The following is a 20702-nucleotide window of genomic DNA, read 5'->3' on the forward strand; positions in this document are numbered from 1 at the left end:
CGCCATCCGGATATCCACTCTCTGGCGCGTGGAGGGAACTGCATTTCCTATGGTGCCGTGCGAGTCCGCAGACGCGAAGCCTTTTGGGAAATGAAGTCTTTTCCTCAAAGACCTTGCCGCCCAGCTGGATCCAGGCCCTTGCATCTTAGTGGATCTGAGGCGTTTGGAGGGACAAGAACCTAGATGTGGAGCCGAAATTTGAGGGTGTGACCTATCTGATGCGGAGCGGACCTTTGAGGATCTCTGAGTGGAAGGTGTACTACAAATTCTCGCAATCCTCACGCTCTTCGTCTGCGGCGACAGTTCACCTGGGGTGGGCCTGATTTGTTCCTGGCTCTAGCAAACAAACCCCGGGACCGGGCAGAGCTGGGATGTGGGAGCGCCCTGAGGCCAGGCTACTTGGGGGCAAACTGAGGAAAGAGTGTTGAGGATTATTTCTAGAGTTCAAAGGTCAGAGGTCAATGTAGCGAGGAGTTGTGGGGGAGTTCAAAGTCGGAGGGGTGCTTAGGGGCGAATCAGGGAGGGACTGAATACTCAAGGGACAGATTTGTGGATAAGGACTTGGAGGGAGGAGAAACCGGGAGGGGGCAGGTGGCGTAGTGCTGGGGAGGCGGGGACACAGGGGAAGAGAGAAGGGGAAAGGAATCCCCTGAATATCTATTCCCAGACTTCAGGCCTGTCACTCGCAGTGTCGGTCGGGCCTCCCCTAGTTGCAACCTAGCTGTCGGCAGGGTGAAGAGATGGCTTCCCCGTCTAGACAGCCCCCGCCAGGGGGGTCAGGACTGCTTCACGGGAGCCGGGCTCGTTCATATGGAAGCCTGGTGCAATCGGCCTGCTCCCCAGTGAGGGAAAGACGCCTGGAGCATCAGTTGGAGCCCGGAGACACCCTGGCTGGACTAGCACTCAAATATGGGGTGACGGTGAGTTTTCCAGGATTGGGGTGCAGACAACAGTCAGGAGGGATTTAGTCCTGAGAAGAATGTAGTGGCCCTTCTAGGTAACCTCCCCTGAAATGTTCCTAATGTGTTGAATTCTGTTCTGCCTTTATCTGTTTTCCCATTACAGTGTTGCACTGCCTGGTTGGGACAAGTTCTCAAGTTCTGCCCTACTATTCCTTTTTTTTTTTTTTTTTTTTGAGACGGAGTCTGGCACTGTCGCCCAGGCTGGAGTGCAGTGGCCGGATCTCGGCTCACTGCAAGCTCCGCCTCCCGGGTTCACGCCATTCTCCTGCCTCAGCCTCCCGAGTAGCTGGGACTACAGGCGCCCGCCACCTCGCCCGGCTAGTTTTTTGTATTTTTTTAGTAGAGACGGGGTTTCACTGTGTTAGCCAGGATGGTCTCGATCTCCTGACCTCGTGATCCACCCGTCTCGGCCTCCCAAAGTGCTGGGATTACAGGCTTGAGCCACCGCGCCCGGCCCCTGCCCTACTATTCCAATGGAGAGGAACAGCTCCTATTTTATCATGCCAGACACTGTGCTAGGGGCTTCACATACGTTAGCTCATTTCACCCTCATGTCCATATCAAGTATACATTTATTGTTCCCTTTTGGGAGATGAAGAAGCTGAGACTTGGATTGGTTAACCATTTTGACTAAGGTCAAATAATGAGTGTCAGATATGGGATTCAAACAGGTCTGTCTGACTTTATAAACCACACAGAAAATTTTACATTGAGAGTGATTAAACGTTTACAGCAAATAATGGAGAGCTTATTTTTAGTTCTCAGTTCCTAAAGTGCCTACCTCTCCTTGCTCTTGGTTCCTCCTCAATGCTCTGCCTTCTTTCTAGTAAGGCGGCTTCCCTGGCACAAAACAGGTACTCTACACCAAGTATTTCAGGTCATGCATGGGGGAAATTGGATAGATGTAAAAATGTATAGCATTGAAGTTGATGAGGTTACTCTGCCTACCCCTACCCCTGTTTTCTTGTTCCATCTCACTCAAGCAAATGTTGAATTTAGCCAACATTTTTATGCTTTAGCCAACATTTAAAGCACTGTGATAACTTTTCTGGGAGATAGAAACTTAAACTATATGATTGCTGTCCTCATGTAATTTATGGCCTAATGAGAAATGAACAGGTACACAAATAATGATTACAAGTGACAGAATGTGGTGAATCTGTAAAGGTATTAACAAAGAATCAGGGCCAGGCATGGTGGCTCACCCCTGTAATCCTAGCATTTTGGGAGGCTGAGGCAAGTGGATCACCTAAGGTTATGAGTACAAGACCAGTCTGGCTAACATGGCAAAACACTGTCTCAACTAAAAATACAAAAATTAGCCAGGCGTGGTGGTGCTCGCCTGAAATCCCAGCTACTTAGGAGGCTGAGGCAGAAGAATTGCTTGAACCTGGGAGGTGAAGGTTGTGATGAGCTGAGATCGCACCACTGCACTCCAGCACTCCAGCCTGGGCAACAGAGCGAGACTCTGTCTCAAAATAAAAAACGGATAGGAAATCAGAAAGATTAAAATTTTAGTTGGAAAGGGGCTGGGGTTGGCCAGGCGTGGTGGCTCATGCCTGTGCTGTAATCCCGGCATTTTGGGAGGCTGAGGCAGGTGGATTGCTTGAGCTCAGGAGTATAGGACCAGCCTGGGCAATGTGGTGAAACCCCATCTCTACAACAAATACAAAAATTAGCTGGGCGTGATGGCACATGCCTGTAATCCCAACTACTGGGGAGGCTGAGGCAGAGGATCACTTGAGCCCGGGAGGCAGAGGTTGCAGTGAACTGAGATTGTGCCACTACACTCCAGGCTGGGCAATAGAGTGAGACCTTGTCTCCAAAAAAAAAAAAGAAGAAAAAAAATACTAATATACTATATCTGTAGTTTCTAGATTTCATTATCTAATTATTATAATAATTAGATAATTATGATTAATAATTTTTAAATAAAGCATTAATGAGCCCCTGCTATGTGTCAAGGTCTGTAGGATGCTAACGACTGCCTAGGGATACAGAGACGGCAAGTCACAGTCCTTGCCCATAAAGGACTCAGGGTTTAGGCAAAGCAAATATTTAAAGAGGTGAATAATATTATAGTAGGGTTATGTATGATTATAGCAATATTTACAGTATGCATTAGGAGTCCTGAAGAAGGTAACACAAAGGGAGTGGTGGTTGATGAATAGAAGTTTTCCAAGCAGAGAATGGGATAGTAGAGGGGCAGGAGCATTTCAGGCAGAAGTAACAGCATGAATAAAGTGTGAAAAAGATCATGGAATGTTCAAAGAAAAATAAAAAGTTCAGGATAGCAAAATGTAGAGGTGGCAAAGGGAGATTAATCTAGACATTTCCTTTGGGAGCTGGATTGAGAAAGCCCTTGAATGCTAATTTGGTTTTTATCTTTAGCCAATGAGGAACCCATAGGAGGTTTATAAGCAGGGTAGTGGGTTAATCAGATTTATTTTTTTAGAAAGATAGATGCCAAGAGGAGGATGAGTAGAAAAAGAGCAAGGAAGGCCAGTTAAACTGTTGCAGTAACCCCAGATGAGAAATACTTCGGGTCTATTTTAAATCTTTGGCAATAGGCCTGAAGATGAGACCAGATGTGAGAGATTTTTGAAGCAGTTTTGTTGACCACTTGGTATGGTGATGAAAGGCAAGTATTAGTTAAGGATGACATTGATGTTTCTACCTTGGAGGGCCAGGCAAATAGATGGTGATGCCAGTCACTAGGTCCAGTGATGAATAGATAGGTCAAAATAAATATTTATTACCGACATTGTTTTTTTTTTTTTTTTGAGGCAGAGTCTCGCTCTGTTGCCCAGGCTGGAGTGCAGTGGCCAGATCTCGGCTCACTGCAAGCTCCGCCTCCCGGATTTACGCCATTCTCCTGCCTCAGCCTCCCGAGTAGCTGGGACTACAGGCGCCTGCCACCTCGCCCGGCTAGTTTTTTGTATTTTTTAGTAGAGACGGGGTTTCACTGTGTTAGCCAGGATGGTCTCGATCTCCTGACCTCGTGATCCACCCGTCTCGGCCTCCCAAAGTGCTGGGATTACAGGCTTGAGCCACCGTGCCCGGCCTCCGACATTGTTAATAGTATAGTGTGAAAACTTTTCCCAGAAGCAGTGAAAAGACCCAGGATTGTCGTTCTAGCTGTGTCATTAACTTGATAGATAGTTTCAGGCAAGTAGCTTAACCTCTCTGAGCCTCAGTTCCTTCATTTTTATTTATTTATTCATTTATTTTTATTTTATTTTTTTATTTTTAGAAATGGGGTCTCACTGTATTGCTCAGGCTGGACTCTAATTCCTGGGCTCAAGCTGTCCTCCCGCCTCAGCCTCCTGAGTAGCTGGAATTACAGGCATCAGACATTGCGCCCAGCTTGCACAATAAGTTTTTAAAATGTAAGGGGGCCCTAAAACCAAAAAGTATGAAAACCACTCATCTATAAAATAGAAATAATGTCAGCCCTTTGTACTTCAGCTTGGTTGTTATGGAATCAAAGAAGACTCTGTGCAGTCACTTTAAAAAGCTCAAGATGCAATGTAAGATTGATTATTATTACTGTCCTTAATTTTGTTGACTCTTTTTTTTTTAAGATGGAACAGATTAAACGTGCAAACCGCCTTTATACTAATGACTCCATCTTCCTGAAGAAAACCCTCTACATCCCCATCCTGACAGAGCCCAGAGACCTGTTCAATGGTTTGGATTCTGAGGAAGAGAAAGATGGAGAGGAAGAAGTATACCCAAGTAACGATGAAGTTTGGCCACACTCAACTGAGAGGAAGAAACAAGAGACAGGAGCAGGACGTGCCAATGGTGAAGTCTTCCCCACACCTGGCCAGGAAACCCCCACGCCCATCCATGACCTCTCTGCCTCTGATTTCCTTAAGAAGCTTGATTCACAGATCAGCCTGTCCAAGAAGGCTGCTGCCCAGAAGCTGAAAAAAGGGGAAAGTGGGTGAGTGTTGAATGGTTCCTTATAAGTTCCTCCCTAGACTCCTCCATTCTTCCTATCTTACCTAACCACAAGCACAAGTAAGTAAGCACAGTGCCAACAGAGGCAAGGTGATACCTTTCCCCCATGTGGCCCCAAAGCAATGAGCAGAGATGATGCCTGCTGACACAGGTAGAGGCAGTGGAAAACTGGGTTCTATGTTCTTATTGGAGTCAGACAGTTGACTTTTTTTGAGATGGGGTCTCGCTGTGTTGCCCAGGCTAAAGTGCAGTGGTGCAAGCTCCGCCTCCTGGGTTCATGCCATTCTCCTGCCTCAGCCTCCCAAGTAGCTGGGACTACAGGCACCCACCACTGTGCCTGGCTGATTTTTTGTGTTTTTAGTAGAGACGGGGTTTCATTGTGTTAGCCAGGATGATCTCGATCTCCTGACCTCATGACCTGCCCGCCTCAGCCTCACAAAGTGCTGGGATTACAGGCGTGAGCCACCATGCCCAGCCGACAGTTAACTGTTTTTACTGCTCTGGTCATCCATGAAGGAGCATTAGGGTTAGGATTTATCTAGAAGGTATTGAGACTGTCTTGAAGCAACCAGCTTATGTATTAGAAGACAGCTTTCCATGTACCTCTCACTTAGCCCATTGTGAGGTTCTTCCCTTGATCTGTCACTCTTTCCCCCCTTTCCTCACTTGCAGGGTACCTGGGGAGGATGCAGGTCTCCACCTGAGCTCCCCTCGGATGCAGCAACGAGCAGTCCTAGGTCCCGTGCCGCTGACCCGTACCTCTCGGACCCGGACACTACGGGACCAGGAGGATGAAATCTTCAAACTCTGATGTCCCCAGAACTGACTGAGAGAAGCAAGATGTTGAAGGAGAAACTTCAGGGGGAGAGGAGCCTGAGGTGAGGCTCAAAAACATGGCTTACCAGCCTGCCTGCCTCCCTCCACTCCAGCCATCTTCCCCAGCCTCCTTGTCCGCCAAAAATTCCTTGGCCTAGGGCAGTTTTATTGGCAAGATTAGGGAATGGGAACTGGACTTTCCCAGTTCTTGGGCTGAATCTAGAGTTGAGTCCTTTAGACTCAAAAGGCTCTTTTTATATCCCTGTTGCCTTTCCTATCCTTTTTACCATTCCCTGGCCTTAGAACAGGGAAGCAGAGACTCCCCCTCAGCTTCTTCCTCATCTCCACCTATGTGACATAATTTATTTGGTGCTAATATTGAAGTAATATTTATTTGCTATATTTTATTCCTTCCCACTCTTAGCTAAAAAATGGAATTTCTATAGCCCTGGGGTGAAGAGAACCCGGGAACAGTGAGCCAGTGAGTGCTGGTTCTCCACCTTCCCCACCTTGTTGGCCAGACATGGGATTGAGGATGAGGCAATCGGTGACCTAGCCTACCGCAGAGAATGGATGACTGCTGGCCTTTTCTCCAATCTTAAAGGGACAGATTTGAACTGAGTATTTTTTTTTTGGTACCCCATTCCTGTTGAATGGGCTCAGTCTGACTAACCAGTTCCCTGTCACTTTTTCACAATTCTTGACCCTGAGAAAAAGCAGCACTGTAGGGACCTGAACCCTCCATTCTACCAGTTCACCCTTCTGACCTGTTCTGCTCAGCCTGTGGTGAGAGGAACAGATGGAAGGAGGCTTTCCTTGGGGTTTGAAGAGGAAGCTAGTTGTGAGAGTCTCTTTGTTACGCCCCCACCCCTCCAGACCCTCTCTCTCTATGCCTTCCTCCTCACTGCATATTTATTTGCGATTTGTAGCACTGATCTATGGTACAGTTTTGTTTGTTTCTCAAACAGAAGTAGGTAAGGGAACCTCAATAATAATGGAAATCTCCCTCAGTCTCCTGTTTGGAAATGATGAAAGGTGAGAGAAGTGGTGTTTATATACCTCCTTTCTTCTGTGATGACTATAAGGTATACGAAGCTGGACAGATTAAACATTGAGCCCTGTGCATATTCTAGTAGTTTTATTTCCCCTATGAGAATCTCCCCTGCCCTAGCCCCTTCCTCCTGCACTCTGGAACACAGCCTCTGGCATCTGTCCAAGCTCTGTTTCTAAGGGCCACCTTCCCCTCTTCTGTCTTTAGTGTCCCCAGAGGGGTTCTCTGGGCTGTGCCTCCTTTCCTTGGTTCACATGGGAGGGGGCTTCCCTGTTTCAGAAGTCCCTTATGGGAGAAATAGAGATCCAAGTTTCACTTCACCTTTTTCAGGCAGTTCTGTTTCCTGTCCTGGGGCTGGAGTGGGAGAGAGGCCTCACCCCTCAGCATTGCTCCTTCTCCACCAGCTGTTTGGGGATGGGCTGGTCTCAGAGTCAAAAGCACTCTTGGGAAGGAACGAAGCCTGAAGATTGAAAAGCGTTAGTGGCAGCTGAGCAGGGTTAGGAAGCTCATTATCTGTGTTTTCTCAGTCAGCCATTTTGTCAAAGTGGAATGTGCTAGACTCAGGGCTCTCAGAGCTTCCCTTCATCTAGCAGCTTCCTGAGCCCGTCACAGATCTTGCCAAGGTGCTGAGTGAAGTCAGGCCCATAGAGGGCTGTGAGCAGACCTGGGTCAGAGAAGTGATCAAACACGTGGCGGATGCGGCCGTGTGACTTGGGCGTGAGGTGGTGTTCCACCAACTCCAGCAGCACATCCCGGCACTCGGTCAGCAGGCCAGCCAGAACAGCAGCCTCGAAGGTGAAGTCTACCTCGCCAAAGCTAAGTGCCGTCATGGCACCCTGCCGCAGCTTCTGGCGAAAGCGGGTAGCCAGGGCCAGCTCACTGGGGCCAAAGGAGCCATTGCGGTGCAGTACAGCCACCTTGACAGCCACTTTGATCAGGTCCTTGATCACGCGCTGGGCCTGGGGCCGGCTGTGCGTGTACTCCTTGGACACACGGTAGAGCTCATCTAGCACCTCACTGCTTGTCTCATCTATGAAGAGATGAGCCACAGACCGACCTGCCATCTTACTCAGCAGCTTCTTCTCTGCTTGCAGTGCCAGACTCTTTGAGCTGAAGGACTCCATGGGTCCTGGAGAGTGGGGTATGTGGTCAGTCACTAGAAGAAAGGCCACAGGCTTCCTTAGAAAGAGAGAAATGACTTTTCCCCTTTCTGTTGCTTCTTTAGTTTCCATGTCATCATCATCTTTGTTTGTCATCCTCCCCGCCCCCTGGGGCCCCTCAGTCCTCTATGCCTTTCTCCTGCTTTTTCCCCTTAGTGCTGTAGCAAATCTTGACTCCAAAACAGCCCATGGGAGTGGCGATAGCTCCGGCTGGAGGAATGTGGGCACACGGGAGGCTAGCCTAGCACAAGTTACATCTCAAGGGGAAGTAGGCTGTTGCTGCTGCAGTGAAGACAGGGCTTACCTGACAGATAATTCTTTTTTTTGAGACGGAGTCTTGCTTTGTCACCCAGGCTGGAGTGCAGGGGTGTGATCTCTGTTCACTGCAACCTCCACCTCCCGAGTTCAAGCTATTCTCCTGCCTCAGCCTCCCAAGTAGTTGGGATTACAGGCCCCCACCACCATGTCCGGCTAATTTTTGTATTTTTTAGTAGAGATAGGGTTTCACCATGTTGGCCAGGCTGGTCTTGATCTCCTGACCTCGTGATCTACCCACCTCGACCTCCCCAAGTGCTGGGAATATAGGTGTGAGCCACCACGCCCAGCCTGACAGAATTCTTACAGCTACCATTTTTGGACACTGACTTTGTGCCATATGTCTGTGTGGTATAGGTATTACCATCCTTGTTTTACAGCTGAGCAAATGATACTTACATTAAATAATTTACCCAAGATCAAACACAACTCATTTTTTGGCCCCCAAAGCCAGTGGCAGCTATTGCACTGTACTTCCTTTAAAGTAAGAAGCATAAGCATCCCAGGAATCCTAATAGGAGTAATAACTAACATTTACTGAGAACCTACTATGTGCCAAGTGCTTTATGTCAGTCATCTAGTCTTCCGAATCCTGTATAAGGTTAAGGTAGGTATTCCCATTTTGCAGTGAGAAAACTGAAGCTAAGAGAAATTTAGCAATTTGGCCAAAGTCACTAGTAAATGATAAAGATGGGCTTCAAACCAAATAATCCAGAGAAACCTGTTTCCCCAGAATGTTCCCAGTGTGGTTAAAGCCAACTGAGGAAGCACAAGAAACCAGCACCTCAAGAAGGGCAGGCAGTCCTGAAGGTCTGAGCCTTCTGCTACACTGAACTCAGGACCTTCTTGGCGGCATATCAGCTCCATGTGTCCAGGGTTCTCTCCCCATGGTCTTTGCCTGTGGTTCTTCTGGTTGTTTTGCTTCTTACTTCCCCCTCCCCTGCTCTGCAGGATGTGGCTGTGACCGCAGTGAGGAGCAGCCTCGCCCTCTCCCCCAAACCAAAATGGGAGTCTAAAGAGGCAGGGGAGGTAGGGACTGAGGGGGTTTCTTCCTCAGCTGAATCCTTCCAGTGGAAACATGAACCTTGCTTTGCTCCCAGCTTGCCTTGGGGCTTTCTGGACCATGTTCCCCAGCCGGAAGAGGAGATTGCTCCATGTGAGCCTTCCTTCCTCCTTGGCCTTCCTGTTACCCAGCTCTCCATTGCCCCCATTGCCGTCTCACATTTGTTCCGCTGTCCTCTCCCTCTCTCCCTGTTTCAGTCTCCCTTTTTCTCTTGTCTGGGTCCTCCCTATAATCCTCTGGCCTGGCCATACTCTCCCTCTGGCCCTTACCCGTCCATCTCCTTGTCTCCTAAGACTTCCTTGCATTTCACACACATCCATACAGATATGGATCCACCTGCATCCCTCAGCCCTGCCCCCACTGCATCCAAAACCAGGTCTTTCAGAGGCTGCCTTGCCACCAGAAAAACTAAGTTAAGTTCTACAAAGGACCCAAGAATTGTACAAGCAAGGGTTTCACAATATGAAAAGCTAAGACTGAAAGAACTGGAGACTCCTCTGCCACCATTACCCCTAAAGTCTACCATTCTGTCACTGCCGGTCCCTCACCTGCTGTGCTGGGTGCCAGTCTTGCCTTGGATGTTCCGGGAAAGCTTACAGAATGGAGAAGCTTCACTTAGTGTGAGAGCCCTTTGGCTTGGCCCCACCCCTTGAGCCCCGCCTACCTACTCTCTGCTCAACCTCCGGTTCATCACTACTGTCTCCAAGAAGGCCTCTGGCCCAAGAGCAACCCAGAAATAAGACAAAAGTCAAAAAGAGTGGAATTCTGTTGGAAACAGTCTTGATTCTTTGAAGGGGGAAAAGGGATTTGCATCCTCTACTCTCACATTGCTTCTTTCTTTTCTTGCTGCCCAGTTCCTGGATATCCTGTCCTTATATTTCTGCAGTACTGGGAAGGATGTAAAGTCCAAATTTCTGGGGTAGGAAGCTAGTGGGAAAAGTTCTGCAGATTGAAAGGTGGTGCTGTGGGGCGAGTATTTAATATATTATCCCAGTGATTGCTAGGTAAGGACACAGACTGTCACAACCCTTAATACTGAAGGGAGGAAGGTGCTGGGACCAGGGCTGCTGCACCACAGGTGACCAGCAGGTGCCAGCACAGCACTGAATCACTAGCCCAGAGGAACAAGCCTACTGAGCTGCTTTTTATTTTTTGAGACGGAGTTTTGCTCTTGTAGCCCAGGGTGGAGTGCAAAGGCATGATCTCGGCTCACTGCGAGCTCTGCCTCCCAGGTTCAAGTGATTCTCCTGCCTCAACCTCCCAAGTAGCTGAGATTACAGGCATGTGCCACCATGCCCAGCTTGTTTTGTATTTTTAGTAGAGACAGGGTTTCACCATGTTGGCCAGAATGGTCTCAAACTCCTGACAGGTGATCCACCTTGGCCTCCCAGAGTGCTAAGATTACAGGTGTGAGCCACTGCATGCCGCAGGGTGAGCTTTGTAGCTGCTAAAGGGATACAAAATGAGGAGCAGTCACAATTGAGTTTTGTTTGTTTGTTTGTTGTTTTGTTTTTGAGATAGGGTTCTGTTGCCCAGGCTGGAGTGCAGTGGCATCATCACAGCTGACTGCAGCCTTGACCTTGTGAGGTCAAGAGATCTTCCTACTTCAGCCTCCCTAGTGGCTGGGACCAGAGGTGCACACCACCAGGCCTTCCTTTTTTTTTTTTTTGTAGAGAGGAAGGTCTCACTCTGTTGTCCAGGCTGAACTTCTAGGCTCAAGCAATCCTCCCACCTTCGCCTCCCAAAGTGTTGGGATTACAGGTGTGAGCCACTGCACCCATGCTGGAAGTCACAGTTGTTGAATGAGACAAAAACACTTGCCATCAAGAATCTTACAGGGAATCTGGCCAGGGAGATAACCTTAAGCATAAATAACAGTAATACTAGTCAAACAATGCCATTAACTTTAATGGGGATTTAAATAATTTTGAAAGCTTAATTATGATAGGGCTTGGAAAGATAGATTCAACTACTTAATAGCCAGAGATAGGGAAGAAGTCCCAGATGATGGGGACGGCGTAAGCACATACAGGAAAACAACGTAATACAGGACATTCTCAGGAAGTGGTGATATATGTCTGGACAACGTAATACAGGACATTCTCAGGAAGTGGTGATATATGTCTGGAATGTAGGTTGTTTGAGAGCTAAGTGAAGAAGGAAAAAGATCAGATCACAGCAAGCTTTAAAAAAGTTGCTCCAGGCCGGGCGTGGTGGCTCACGCCTGTAATCCCAACACTTTGAGAAGCCAAGGTGGGTGGATCACCTGAGGTCAGGAGATCAAGACCATCCTGGCTAACCTGGTGAAACCCTGTCTCTACTAAAAATATAAAAATTAGCTGGGCATGGTGGCGCGCGCCTGTAGTCCCAGCTACTCGGGAAGCTGAGGCAGGAGATTCGCTTGAACCAGGGAGGCAGAGGTTGTAGTGAGCCGAGATAGTGCCACTGCACTCCAGCCTGGTGATAGAGTGAGACTGTGTCTCCAAAAAAAAAAAAAGAAAAGAAAAGAAACGAAAAGAAAAAGAATAAAGGGAATAAAAATATAAGAAGATGCAAATACAATAATAACTTCTGGATTCAGAATTCTGCTACCTAGTCTTCACCTGTTTTCCTCTCCAGTTTCAAACTCCCCTTCCTTCCTTCCTTCCTTCCTTCTTTCCTTCCTTCCTTCCTTCCTCCCTCCCTCCCTCCCTCTCTCTCTCTCTCTTTCTGTCTTTTCTTTCTTTCTCAGAGTCTTGCTCTGTCCCTGTCGCCCAGGCTGGAGTGCAGTGACACGATTTCAGCTCACTGCAGCCTCTGCCTTTCACATTCAAGTGATTCTCCTGCTTCAGCCTCCCTGATAGCTGGGATTACACCGCCACCACACCTGGCTAATTTTTGAATTTTTAGTAGAGACAGGGTTTCGCCATGTTGACCAGGCTGGTCTCGAACTCCTGGCCTCAAGCTATCTGCCCATCTTGGCCTCCCAAAGTGCAGGGATTACAGGCATGAGCCATAGCACCCATCTGTAATTTGTGATTTTATTAACTGTCTACCCACTGAGCTCAGATTATGTTTTAGTGTCTGCATAGTGCTTGGCACATACTGTGCTCAATAAATATGTGCTGAAAGAATAAAGTCAAAACATATCCAAAACCAGGATATGAGGGGAAAATGGTAGTAACATAAGAGTCACATGTTATAATGTTCATTTACTTCATTCTTGGGGAGGTCTTTTATTTTCTCTCTCTTTTTTTTTTTTTCAATTGAGACAGAGTCTCACTCTGTTGCCCAGGGTGGAGTGCAGTGGTACGATCTCAGCTCACTGCAACCTCTGTGTCCCAGGTTCAGCAGATTCTCTGCCTCAGCCTCCTGACTAGCTGGGATTTCAATCACCCACTGCCATGCCTGGCTAATTTTTGTATTTTTAGTAGAGACGGGGTTTCTACCATCTTGGCCGGCTGGTCTTGAACTCCTGATCTTGTGATCCACCCACTTCAGCCTCCCAAACTGCTGAGATTACAGGCGTGAGCCACTGCACCTGGCCAAAAAAACATTTTTTTTCTTTTTTTTTGAGATGGAGTCTCACTCTGTCACCCAGGCTGGAGTGCAGTGGCGCAATCTCAGCTCACTGCAACCTCCACCTCCCGGATTCAAGCAATTCTTCTGACTCAGCCTCCTGAGTAGCTGGGATTACATGTGCCACCACGCCTGGCTAATTTTTTTGTATTTTTAGCAGAGACGGAGTTTCACCATATTGGCCAGGCTGGTCTCGAACTGTGATCCACCCATCTCGACCTTCCAAAGTGCTGGGATTACAGGCGTGAGCCACTGCACCTGGCCACAAATTTTTTTTAGAGACAGGGTCTTGCTATCTTGCCCAGGCTGGAGTACAGTGGCTCAGTCACTGCTCACTGCAGCCTCGAACTTGTGGACTCAAACAGACCTCCTGCCTCAATCTCCCAAAGTGCTGAGATTACAGGAGTACGTCACTGTGCACCCTGGCCAAACACTGGTATCTTAAATGTGCAAAACACTTTTGAATTTGCAAAACATTTCACCTACAGTATCTTATTGGATCCTAAGAAGTAGGCAGGAAGGTAGTATGTCCACTTACAGAAGACAGAGTCAGACTTAGAGATAAGTAGTTTATCCAAAGCCATACTCCAGAGATGAATCTAGCTAAGTCTCACTGACTTTCAATGGTGCTCTTTCCACTGTATAATCTACAGGAAATGAATAGCACTTTTTTGAGCAATTTCTACTTTGAAGCAAAATGAAGATATTTTGCACTTAATTGGATAAACCAGTTATTTGGAAAAGTATTCAGGATGGAACAGTCCTATGTTTGTTTTAGTTGAGGTTTTACCATGGTTAAGATCAGTACTCTCATATCAGTTCAGAAAGAGTAAGTTTAGTGTGATTTAAAGCAGTCAAGTAAGTCAGCCTGACATAGCTGGAGATAGTTCACAGCTTTTCCTCTTTTTTTTTTTTTGAGACGGAGTCTTGCTCTGTCCCCCAGGCTGGAGTGCAGTGGCCAGATCTCAGCTCACAGCAAGCTCCGCCTCCCAGGTTTACACCATTCTCCTGCCTCAACCTCCTGAGTAGCTGGGACTACAGGCGCCCGCCACCTCACCCGGCTAGTTTTTTGTATTTTTTAGTAGAGACGGGGTTTCACCGTGTTAGCCAGGATGGTCTCAATCTCCTGACCTCGTGATCCACCCGTCTCAGCCTCCCAAAGTGCTGGGATTACAGGCTTGAGCCACCGCGCCCTGCCGATTACTCTTTTTTTGTTTTGGGTATTTATTTATTTACTTACTTACTTACTTATGAGACAGAGTCTCGCACTGTCGCCCAGGCTGAAGTGCAGTGGTGTGATCTCCGCTTACTGCAACCTCTGCCTCCCAGGTTCAAGTGATTCTCCTGCCTCAGCCTCCTGAGTAGCTGGGATTACAGGTGCGTGCTCCCACGCCCGGCTAATTTTTGTATTTTTAGTAGAGACTGGGTTTCACTATGTTGGCCAGGCTGGTCTTGAACTCCTGACCTCATGATTCGCCCAGCTTGGCGTCCCAAAGTGCTCGAATTACAGGCGTGAGCCACCGTGCCCATCCTATTTTTATTTATTTTTTTTGAGATGGAGTCTCACTGTGTCACCCAGGCTGGAGTGCAGTGGCACGATCTCGGCTCATTGCAACCTCTGCCTCCCAGGTTCAAGCAATTCTCCTGCCTCAGCCTCCTAAGTAGCTGGGATTACAGGCGCGCGCTACCACTCCCAGCTAATTTTTTGTATTTTTAATCGAGATGGGGTTTCACCACGTTTGTTTTTTTGTTTTTTTGAGACGGAGTCTTGCCTGTCGCCCAGGCTGGAGTGCAGTGGCCGGATCTCAGCTCACTGCAAGCTCTGCCTCCCGGGTTCACGCCATTCTCCTGCCTCAGCCTCCCGAGTAGCTGGGACTACAGGCGCCCGCCACCTCGCCTGGCTAGTGTTTTTTGTATTTTTTAGTAGAGACGGGGGTTTCACCATGTTAGCCAGGATGGTCTCGATCTCCTGACCTCGTGATCCACCCGTCTCGGCCTCCCAAAGTGCTGGGATTACAGGCTTGAGCCACCGTGCCCGGCCGGGTTTCACCACGTTAGCCAGGACTGTCTTGATCTCCTGACCTCATCATCCGCCTGCCTTGGCCTCCCAAAGTGCTGGGATTGCAGAAGTGAGCCACCGTACCCAGCTTTTTTTCGTTTGTTTGTTTTGTTGTTGTTGTTTTGTTGTTGTTGTTGTTGTTGTTTTTCCTCTGAGCCACAGGATGTTTGTTTGTTTTTAATCTTTGATGCATTTATTTCTTCCTCTACTTACTGCATGCCAGGCATTATGATTAAGTGCTGGAGATAGAAAGATAAAAGACAAGCTTCCTGTTTGTTTTTTTTTTCTTTTTTAAAGATGGAGTTTCGCTCTTGTTGCCCAGGCTGGAGTGCAATGGCGCGATCTTGCCTCACTGCAACCTCCACCTCCCAGGTTCAGGCGATTCTCCTGTCTCAGCCTCCTGAGTAGCTGGGACTACAGGTGCCCGCCACCATGCCCAGCTAATTTTGTATTTTTAGTAGAGACGGGGTTTCTCCATGTTGGTCAGGCTGGTCTTGAACTCCCAATCTTAGGTGATCTGCCCACCTTGGCCTCCCAAAGTGCTGGGATTACATGTGTGAGCCCCTGCACCTAGCCACTTCCTGTCTTTAGACTAAGTGGTAAACATGAAAAATCCTAATGGAAGTATCCAATAAGCAATTGTATACATGAGTCGAGAACTCAGGAGAAAGACCTGAGTTGAACACCTAGATTTTATGGTAAGCAGCATATAAATAGTTTATTGTGGCAGGGTGCGGTGGCTCACGCCTGTAATCCCAGCATTTTGGGAGGCCAAGGCGGGCGGATCATGAGGTCAGGAGATCGAGACCATCCTGGCTAACATGGTGAAACCCCATCTCTACTAAAAATGAAAAAAAAAAAAAAATTTAGCCGGGTGTGGTGGCAGGTGCCTGTAGTCCCAGCTACTCAGGAGGCTGAGGCAGGAGATCAGGAGGCTGAAGCAGGAGAATGCGTGAACCCAGGAGGCGGAGCTTGCAGTCTTGCTGTGAGCCGAGTGAGCCACTGCATTCCAGCCTAGGTGACAGAGCAAGACTCCATCTCAAAACAAAAACAAAAACAAAACAGTTGGCCGGGCGCGGTGGCTCAAGCCTGTAATCCCAGCACTTTGGGAGGCCGAGACGGGCGGATCACAAGGTCAGGAGATCGAGACCATCCTGGCTAACCCGGTGAAACCTCGTCTCTACTAAAAAATACAAAAAACTAGCCGGGCGAGGTGGCGGGCGCCTGTAGTCCAGCTACTCAGAAGGCTGAGGCAGGAGAATGGCGTGAACCCGGGAGGCGGAGCTTGCAGTGAGCTGAGATCTGGCCACTGCACTCCAGCCTGGGCGGCAGAGCCAGACTCCGTCTCAAAAAAAAAAAAAAAAAAAAAAAAAGTTTATTGTAACTGTTGGTTTTGTAACTGTTCTTATTGTTGGATTATCTTGACCAATGAGAATGTGTAGAGCAGAAAGAGGTGGCTAAGGACATGACCACAGGAAACACTAGCATTTAAAGAGAGTTCAGAGAAGGCTAAGAAAGGTTATATTAGGCTGGATGTGGTGGCTCACACCTGTAATCCCAACACTTTGGAGGCTGAGATGGGCAGATTGCTTGAGGTCAGGAGTTTGAGAGCAGCCTGGCCAACATGGCGAAACCCTGTCTCTACTAAAAATATAAAAATTAGCTGGGTGTTTTGGTGGGTGCCTGTAATCCCAGCTACTCTGGAGGCTGAGACAGAGAAGGGCTTGAACCCAGGGGGCTGAGGTTGCAGTGAGTGAGCCAAGATTATGCCACTGCACTCCAGCCTGGGGCGTCAGAGTGAGACTGTCTTAAAAAAAAAAAAAAAAGCCATATCAATAGAAGTGAAACTATCCATTCATTAAAAGTATATATTTATTAAGCCCCTAGTCTCTGTCAAGAGAAAGAAGGACCTCAGGAGCCAAAAGAAGAAAGCATTTCAAGGAAGGGGGAGTCAACAGGGTCAAATAGCACAGAGAGGGCAAAAGGATAAAGACTGAAGAGTTGTTCATTGAATGTGACCAGGAGGTCACTGGTGGCCTTAATGAGAGCAATCTCGGTGGACTGATGGGGGCAAAAACTAAAATGATTGAGAATAAGAATCATGAAAATGGATATAGCAAGTATAGGTAACTCTAGAAGCTTAGCTATGAAGGGAATAGAGACATTGAGTGATGACTGAGTGCGGACAAGGATCAAGAGAAAGTTTGGAATGTTTTCCTTTTAATCATGGGAGTTACTTGACCATGTGTATATGCTAAGGGGAAAATATCAGTAGAAAAGGACAGGTTAAAGATGGTGGCTGACGTCGGTAATCCCAGCAGTTTGGGAGGCTGAGACGGGAGGATCACTTGAGTCTAGGAGTTCAAGACCAGCCTGGGCAACACAATGAGACCCTGCTTCTTCTTCTTTTTTTTTAAGTTAATACCTTCTGTGTGCAGGCACTATGCTACAAGGAAAGGATACAGTGTTGAGCAAGACAGACAATCAGGGACTGCATAGAACTTCTAGTAAAGTTATAGGTGAACCTTCAACAGGAGATACAGATGGCATTCACTAGGATGAGAGAGGCAGGATGATGCAGCTAAGTATATCTGCAGGGAGCAAAAAGTTGGTGGAATCCTCACTTTATTATCTCTATGTTCTCTGAAGATGGAAAAGGGTTTTCCTGAGATGAACAAGGAAATGGTAAGGAAAGGAACTTGCAAAAAAAGGAGGAAGTTTGAAATAGCTCCCTGGGGACTAGAAGAGAGTGCTTTTCCAATCCAATCTGTGGGACGTGTGATTTTCTTTTTTTGAGACAGTCTCACTCTGTTGCCCAGGTTGGAATGCAGTAGTGCAATCTCGGCTTACTGCAACCTCGGCCTCCGGGGTTCAAGCGATTCTCCTGCCTCAGCCTCCCGAGTAGGTGGGACTACAGGCACACGCCGCCATGCCTGGCTAATTTTTTGTATTTTAGTAGAGACAGGGTTTCACTGTCGTTGCCCAGGCTGGTCTCAAACTCCTGAGCTCAGGCAATCCACCCACCTCGGCCTCCCAAAGTGCTAGGATTACAGGCGTGAGTCACTACGTCTAGCCAGGACTGTGTGATTTTCTTCAAAACACTAAGGGAGTAGGAAGAGAGGGTTTTGTTTTGTTTTGTTTTAACAGAGTTTCTCTCTGTGTCACCCAGGCTGGAGTGCAGTGGCACGATCTCGGCTCACTGCAACCTCCCGTCTCCCAGGTTTGAGCAATTCCCCTGCCTCAGCCTCCTGAGTAGCTGGGATTGCAGATGCCCATCACCACGCCCAGCTAATTTTTTTGTATTTTTAGCAGAGCTGGAGTTTCTCCATGTTGACCAGGCTGGTCTCAAAACTCCTGATCTCAGGTGATCTGCCTACCTCGGCCTCCCAAAGTGCTGGGATTACAGGGGTGAGCCACCTCGCCCAGCCAAGAGAGTCATTTTGATTTGTCCTTCGAAATAGCTCTCAGATTCATTTATTTCTTTCTAAACCTGTTCCCATCACCTTTGTCTGATTGTCCCTCTCCCCTCAGCTTTAGACCTATTTTCTTGCTAGTAGGTCTCTGTCTTCTTGCTTAAAAAAAAAAAAAAAGAAAGAAAGAAAGAAAAAGACAAGTTGCACCCTTTTTCAAGAATTCAAAATGACATCCTACTCCTGTCAGATGATTTTAACCAGTTCACCTAGGCATTCCAGGCCTTCTGTAATTTGTCTTCCCCTTTTCCCTCTCCTTGCTCCTAATTAGTGCCTTTCCCACATACCAGCCTCACAGCACCTTTTTGTTATCCATGCTGCAGGCTCCTTGTTCATCAAGAAAAAGCTTTTGCTGAAGCTGTGTGCCTCGGGAACATTTTCTTCTTTTGCACCAAGCCAACTCCCACCAAAGTTTTCCTGTCCTCCATGATAAAATGTATCCAACGTCTTTCTGTGCAGTCTTTGGAGAAAATTTATTGTCTTCTTTGCACATTTGGAAATTTATGTTCAATGTAGCTTTTCTTTTGAGACTTGGTGTTGCTTTTTAATAGTTTAGTACATGTAAATCTTATTTTAATTCAAATATATTATCATTTTCTTAAAGTCTGGGACCACAACCCAGTAGATTGTGCAGTGGATTGTGCAGTAGATTGTGTCTCAAGTAAGTGTTTAATACTTACTGAACTGAGATTTGAGCTGGGTCCTAAAACTTTAAATGAATTATACCCTAATCCCCACTCACTAATCTATTCAATAAGCATGTATCTGAGTACCTAAACCCTGTGCTAGGAGCTGGGGAGATTTCTTTTAACCTCTCAGTGCCTCTATATTTTGAGGTGTCTTTCTCTCAAAATTTCTTTCCAGCCTTTAAAACAACCCCAACTGCTGAACTGCCTTGGGCCCACGATCTCTCTGCAGTTAATCCTGTGTAGATATTGTCCCGGTTTATCTTCTTCTATTGTTTTAGATCTGACTTTACTGAGTTACTGTTCACCTTACTGGTTCACCTGGCCTTAAATCTCTGTCTCTGTCTCTGTCTTCTCTTTCTCTCTCTCTTTCTCTGTTTGTGTGTGTGCACATGTGTGTGTATGTTTAGGTCTCTTGCGTACTCATTGTGGGGCTTAGCCTAGTTGTCGATGCTCCCCTCCCTGATCACAGTCCAGTTAAGGCTGGCCTAAAAGTGGCAAACCCTTTTCCCCTCCTTTCCTGTAGTCCAAAGTCCAAGATGTGGGTAGAAGTGTTCAGTCAGATAAAACTATCTGAGAATGCCAGTGTCTCCCAGGCCACCCACTTTCCTGGAGAATTTTGAGAATGTCTTTTGTCCCAGCCCCACATAGAGAAGAATCCTACCAGGCAATACCAAGGTACCAAGCAATCCTGTCTGTAGTAGCTTTATTCTTCCTCCTCACTGACATTCCCAGGGGCTTTATGAAGGGTGGGGAGGGAGAAGGGGCAGTTCTGCTGTTTGGAGGGATGTCAGGGTCCTCTGAGGAAAGGTGGGACATATATCTGGGGGCAGTAAGGCTGTGTGGGTTACTTTCTCAGGTCTTAGAGTTGCTACTCTGTCTGTGTCTTTCTCTGAGTCAATTAGTCTTGATTTCCACATCTGTTTTGGCTTCAGCCTCTCTCACCTGCCCTCTTCCATTACCCAACAGCCTGACTGCTAGCTAGTTCTTGCCATAGTGGCCCAAACTCATGCTGCTTTGTAGAGGTGGGAGGGGAGGAGATCATGGAAACAAGGGAAACCTCCTGCTGACACCTTCCTTTCCTTTCCCAGGCCTCCAGCCCCCACGCGCATGCTAGGCCTCCTTATCAGGGTCAGGACGAACCAGAGGAGGCCTACGGGGAGAAATAAGGAGACAGAGGGAAAAAGCATTGAGAGGAGCAACGGAGAGTTGGGGGCAGAGTCAGGGTGATGCGGGAGGCTCCCTCGGGAGCAGGGTCGCCCAAACCGTATAGGAGGGGAGGGGAGGACGGATCGCGCAGGCTCTGACAGCCCAGCCCAGCCCAGCCCCGTCAAGGCTCCCAGGTTTCCTGTCTCTTTCTCCTCCCAGCTCCTCTTCCTCTCTTGTGAAATTTCTCCCCAGAGCCTCTCCTGTGCCAGCCGATCTCTGCTTCTGTATGTATTTCTTCCTCTGCCCGGTGTCAACGACTGTCCGTGGGTCTCTCCATCTCGCGTCTGTCTCCGGTCTCCAGTTCAGCCTCCCGGCCTGGCCCTCTTGGTGGACGGTGCTCCTGGCGCCCCTCCCCGGGCGGCACTATTGGCGGAGAGGTGACGAGAA

General features: G+C 47.8%; 2 protein-coding genes across 9 annotated transcripts; one reads left to right on the forward strand and one right to left on the reverse strand.

Annotated features, from left to right (window-relative positions):
- The first annotated feature begins 21 nt into the window (after positions 1–21).
- Positions 22–20613, forward strand: LYSMD1 (LysM domain containing 1). Of its 6 annotated transcripts, none has more exons than XR_493958.3 (5): positions 23–313; positions 668–920; positions 4547–4911; positions 5601–5806; positions 20508–20613. XR_493958.3 is itself a non-coding variant. In XM_007977263.3 (3 exons), exons 1-3 carry the CDS (start codon positions 219–221, stop codon positions 5737–5739), a joined length of 540 nt encoding a protein of 179 aa, XP_007975454.2. In that variant the 5' UTR covers positions 22–218; the 3' UTR covers positions 5740–6869. The 6 variants fall into 6 exon arrangements, 2 of the variants coding, with proteins under 2 accessions (XP_007975454.2, XP_037853895.1); XR_005240325.2 differs by having other exon boundaries at positions 23–254; XR_493959.3 differs by lacking the exon at positions 668–920 and having other exon boundaries at positions 22–254.
- On the reverse strand, positions 6868–10269 carry TNFAIP8L2 (TNF alpha induced protein 8 like 2). 3 transcript variants are annotated; one of them, XM_007977260.3, is made up of 2 exons: positions 9882–10269; positions 6868–7951 (listed from the first exon to the last, which is right to left on the reverse strand). In XM_007977260.3, the coding sequence occupies exon 2, from the start codon at positions 7917–7919 to the stop codon at positions 7365–7367; it is 555 nt and encodes a 184-aa protein (XP_007975451.1). In that variant the 5' UTR covers positions 7920–7951; positions 9882–10269; the 3' UTR covers positions 6868–7364. The 3 variants fall into 3 exon arrangements, with proteins under 3 accessions (XP_007975451.1, XP_007975452.1, XP_037853896.1); XM_007977261.3 differs by having other exon boundaries at positions 7272–7924; XM_037997968.2 differs by having other exon boundaries at positions 7272–7974.
- Positions 20614–20702: the final 89 nt, after the last annotated feature.

The sequence above is a fragment of the Chlorocebus sabaeus genome, chromosome 20, assembly GCF_047675955.1.
Source record: "Chlorocebus sabaeus isolate Y175 chromosome 20, mChlSab1.0.hap1, whole genome shotgun sequence".
NCBI classification, from domain to species: Eukaryota; Metazoa; Chordata; class Mammalia; order Primates; family Cercopithecidae; genus Chlorocebus; species Chlorocebus sabaeus.

What these genes read in the sequence shown, in the direction of transcription:
- LYSMD1 (XM_037997967.2), top strand. Translation starts at nt 741, where the DNA reads ATGGCTTCCCCGTCTAGACAGCCCCCGCCAGGGGGGTCAGGACTGCTT. An exon ending in CACTCAAATATGGGGTGACG is followed by an intron (nt 921 to 4,546) that starts GTGAGTTTTCCA and finishes TTTTTTTTTAAG; the next exon opens with ATGGAACAGATTAAACGTGC. An exon ending in CTGAAAAAAGGGGAAAGTGG is followed by an intron (nt 4,912 to 5,600) that starts GTGAGTGTTGAA and finishes CCTCACTTGCAG; the next exon opens with GGTACCTGGGGAGGATGCAG.
- TNFAIP8L2 (XM_007977260.3), bottom strand. Translation starts at nt 7,919, where the DNA reads ATGGAGTCCTTCAGCTCAAAGAGTCTGGCACTGCAAGCAGAGAAGAAG.